The sequence below is a fragment of the Plasmodium gonderi genome (genome assembly GCF_002157705.1).
Source record: "Plasmodium gonderi DNA, contig: Pgo-contig_487, whole genome shotgun sequence".
Lineage (NCBI taxonomy): Eukaryota > Apicomplexa > Aconoidasida > Haemosporida > Plasmodiidae > Plasmodium > Plasmodium gonderi.
Window position 1 is genome coordinate 3,994 of NW_021629345.1, and position 5,165 is coordinate 9,158.

General features: G+C 18.7%; 1 protein-coding gene across 1 annotated transcript; it reads right to left on the bottom strand.

The window, feature by feature from the left end:
* Positions 1–3,861: 3,861 nt before the first annotated feature.
* On the bottom strand, positions 3,862–4,950 carry PGO_003605 (variable surface protein; the record flags this gene model as incomplete). The annotated part of the gene is made up of 3 exons (XM_028691338.1): positions 3,862–4,023; positions 4,188–4,814; positions 4,936–4,950. The coding sequence occupies 3 exons, from the start codon at positions 4,948–4,950 to the stop codon at positions 3,862–3,864; spliced, it is 804 nt and encodes a 267-aa protein (XP_028547139.1).
* Positions 4,951–5,165: the final 215 nt, after the last annotated feature.

The window sequence follows — 5,165 nt, forward strand, 5'->3', positions numbered from 1 at the left end:
ATTCTTATTTAAATAAAAATGAACATAAATCAATATATTTATTTGTTATAAAACTGTTAAATTACGTATATCTTTTATTTAAATTAGATGATCCACTTATCTAAGAATTCCAAATCATGTAATTACGATGCATAATTAAGAGAGAAATTTTCTAAAAAAAGAAGGCTTGTTTATTAGAAAAAAAATATAAATTTGATTGTGTAAAAATATATGAAAATATTATAATTGTTCTATATTTACATGTCTAAATATATTCATTTAATTTAAATACATATAAACGAATGTATGTATATATTAAAGAAATGTGCATGCATAATAAACTTATTTATATTGTAAATAGCATACAGACATAGAATAGTTTTATTTTCATGAGCACATATATTACAAATTGCATTTTAATAAGTACAATAACTTTATATATATATTATAAAATGAAAAGGAAAACAATAACAATGTAACTTTCCAAAAAATTTATGAATAAATATATACAATGGATCAAATATATGCAATTAATATATTTTATCGATTTAGATGCATCTAGGTTATATGAACATATATTTTAGGTAATATAAATAACTATATATCTAATAGTAATTTAATTAGAATTTAAAATTACAAATGTGTAAATAAAAGAATTCCCAAGATTTCCTTTCAACTCATTTACAGTTTAATTGTGCACAATTCTTAACAGTGTTAAAACCATTGTGAATACATGTAGAATTATTTTATAATAAATTAAAATATAATTAACTCAAGGGTTAGAATATACTTCAGATATTCTTATTATAAATAAATAAGATATAACTTGCTTTTTTATTAATGATATGTAGTGTTAATGCAAGACACAAAAAATGATTACGAATTTTATTATCCGATAAAACAAGACAGTATATATTATATAATTCGTTTGAAAATCTTATGAATATTAGTTTTTTTATATGACTATCTAACATATATATAGCATCAAGTATCCTTTTTCAGAATAAAAATGTAATTTTCTTAAGAAAAAATTTGGGCATATTTATAAATATATTTTTGTAAGCATTATTATTATATTAATATTAATAAAACTATTAATAGAGATGTGAGAAAAGCTTTTCATTTATGAATACAATAAAATATCTACTTAATAATAATTTATAACTTAATTAGTTGGAGTTTAACCCCTCCTTTTCATCATTCTTCACCACTAATTATTTCGTTTCTTCATGCAAGTATACTTTGGGATTATAATTATTCCCTAATCTTTTTCGAAAATAAAATTGAATATAAGAATATTGTATATAATATTTATGAACGCATTTACATCTTTACGTAATCAAAAATGAAGAATATAAGAATAACAAATTAAGGAAAATATACATTCTGTATTCTACATTCACGCATAGTATTTATAATGAATATTTGCATTATATTTTTTTGACTATATAATATATAAATGCATCTAGGTTAATATGAGTTCTCAAAAGTACAAAAAAAAAATTATAATGAACTATGTTTTTTCTTCGCTAGTGATATAAAATTAATATCATTAAGAACTTCCATATAAATACTGTAATAAATAATACTTCTAAGAAAAGCACTTATTTTTATAAGAATCAAATAATTTCAAAAAATATAACACACATTAATCTCATGATATAATAAATATTCTACATATGCTTTAAATAATAAAGTGCAATATGTTAAGTAAATATGAATCAATTTCCAAAATGTGGTTTCCATATTGAGTCTACAATTTAATGTAAATTATATGTTTAAAAAGGATAAATATATTATATTACACCATATTATTCGTTTTAATAAGACAATATTTTTTTGTTTTCCTATACACGCTCACAAGAACTAAAATATTTTTATATCATATATTATAAAATGATTTATCTTTGCATGAATAAGAAACTTATTTTAAAATATTCAAATCATATTAATTATAAAAATACAACTAATCAAATAATAAAAAAAAACATGATTAGGGATAATTGTATAAGTATAATTTATCTAAATATGTTGAAGAATAATGCAAACATATAAATATTTATATTACTTTACATAAAATCCTATATAAAATGCATATATAAAAAAAAAAAAATCATACATATTTTGATATAATAAAAATATGATAATATATATAACTCAATAACACTTAACGCATATTTTTGTACAATTCATTGCAATATTATTAATATCTATAAGTTAGGTATAGTGTTTTCAAAATATTTTTTGTTGAATAATATACAAATAATAATATTAAAATTCGAAAGATAATATAAATAACATTTTTCAATGATGTATATAGATAATTTCTAATTAATATAAATTATATAAAAAAAATTTCAAATAATATATAAACTAAATAAAGGAAATACATGCATTATATGATATAATCAATGTTACTTATGGAAATTAACATTATGAATGTAATATAAAAAGAATATTGCATGACTATTAAAATTCATACTAAGAAAAATATGCATTATTAAATGAAATAAAGCATTTAAATATAGTTATTATTTTTCGGATATATTAATATAATAAAAATGTACAAGTTTACTTAGTTTTATATTTTGTTATTACATATATTTCTTTCATAGGAGGTAATATTAATAGATATATTAAAAATATAAATATAATAACTAAATTCAGAAATGTAAACACGTATATTTTGTTAAAGAACTCTTTTCTTCAGCACAATTATTATATATAATTACTGCATTTCTTGTACATTATTACTTTATAATTTAGAATTATATTCTTGTAATTCTTATTTTTTATTATATAATTCACTATGAATTAAGTAATGTTTTATTTTTTTTATATATTTGTATTTTGCATAAAAATGTTAATGGAATTATTGTAACATTTATAAAAAATTTCAACAAGTTTATTATGATAGAGTATAATTTTATTCTTCTAATTATAACAATATATAATATAAAACTTTAATAATGAAGGATATAGGCTAATAATAAAATATTTCATGGGAATAATGTATTCAATTTTTTTTTACAATATTTTTTATTAATATTAAGATATATAATGTAGTATATATGTTGTTTTATTATTTACTTTCTTTATAAATGCATATATAAGGTAATATATATCATCATTTTTCAAACAATAAGTTTTTCCTCCATTATAAAAATAATTAGTAAACATATATATATTGTAATAAAAAAAGTTAATAAATGAAACATGAAAGTTCTTAGAATAAATTATATTTTGGTCCATACATCCTTCCATCTACTTATAAAAATTATTTCTATTAATTTTTTTATCAAAAAAGCGTTGAAATATATAAAAACTTCAGTACTTTTTTTATTTGAGAACAATAAAAAAAATTAGTTTGCAGGTTAAATATGAAATAATGATATGAATTCATTAGATATTGGATTTTCAGTAGTAATATATAATATATTAAGTGATGTATATAAAAATAATGTATACAGATGAAGTAAATTTTATTATAAATTGTGATTCAAATATGTATATCTGCATAAGAATATATATATTATTAATGTTATTCCATTTTATATCTTAAAAGTAACATGTTATGCATAAAAACTTATGAACAAACATGATCAATATAAAGAAAAAGAAGAAAGAAGAAAAACAATTAATAGCTGTGTTATTCATTATTTACATAATTATAGAAATAAATTTTGTATATTATCCGGTTATTTGATTTGAAGCATGATCTCTTAAATACACAAAATATTATACATATTTTTATTTAATATATTATTACAGTTATTTACTCTATATATGAATTTATTAAGGAAAATATTTTTCAAATAATATATTTTCAATATTTAATAGGTTGATTATATGTGCAATATTTTTCTTATTTTATAATTAATATTAGAATTTTTGAGCATTATATAATATATTATGTCTAATATTTCTAGTTATGCTAATTTCTCTATCATTTCCTTGCATCCTTTTAATTTCTTCACTTATATTATTCATCTCGTTTGTTCTCCTTAATATTACAACATCCAACCAGGATCCAAATTTTGTGTACTAGAAAATAAATAAAAATATGTATTAGAAATATAATTCTACTCTAATAAAATTAAACATATTTAATTTATTTAAATGCACATTTTTATAAAATAATATAAAAATATTAAAACCTAATTAACCTTAAAAAAAACCATTAATGAAATAGATACTAATAGCGTTACCATCATTGTTATTATAACAGGAAAAAATATACTACTTTTGCAAGAGTTTGGTATTTGAGATATAGTATTCTTTGTAGTTTCACAACTCAAGGTATCTTTTGTTTCAATTTTTTCATTGATTTTATTTATAGTTCTTATTGCTGCTTGATAAAAATCATTTTTATTGTAATTCATGTTTGACCAATTATTTCTATCATATTTTTTATACATACCATTTATATCTTTAAGTATTGCCAAATCTTCATCCATAATGCCATCCATTTGATTTTCGCATATGTATGTAGGATGTCCTTTCACATTTGCTTTAAAAACTTTGAGGAAGGCATCATAATTATTTTTGATATCCTGAACATTACTTATATTTTGAATGTTATGGCATATCCAATAATAAAAGTATATACAAGCGGTTTCTCTTAAAAGTTCATTTTTTATTGCACTAATATCACTTAGATAAAACATAGCCTGGATACATATTTTCTTATTATTTGGTGAATTTTTTAACGATTCATCTATTAAAGAATCATTTAAAATAGTTGGACATGCCCTTTCCCATATTGCTCCTCCATAAGCATCTTTGTAATTATCTATAATATCATTAAATAGCGGAAATAAATGTACCCAATAATTCTATAAGAAAAAAATATTATAATAATACGAATATTATATTTAGAATATTTTTTACAATATTTTCAAATTATACTATATATATAATTCTGTTGTAATTCATACTATAATAATTCAAAAATACTATAGATTTCCGCATCTGATATAATATTATATTTTATTTCACTTAAAAAAATTTAATAGATAAAAGAATTAAATATATATTCAAATATATTTCTAATGCTATATATAATGATATATTGGATGAGGTGAAATCTATTTATTAGTATATATAATTATAATATTTATAATAAAATATCATTGAATCTCTTTATCATTAAATATTATACAATATAAAGTCTAATTTATTCACAT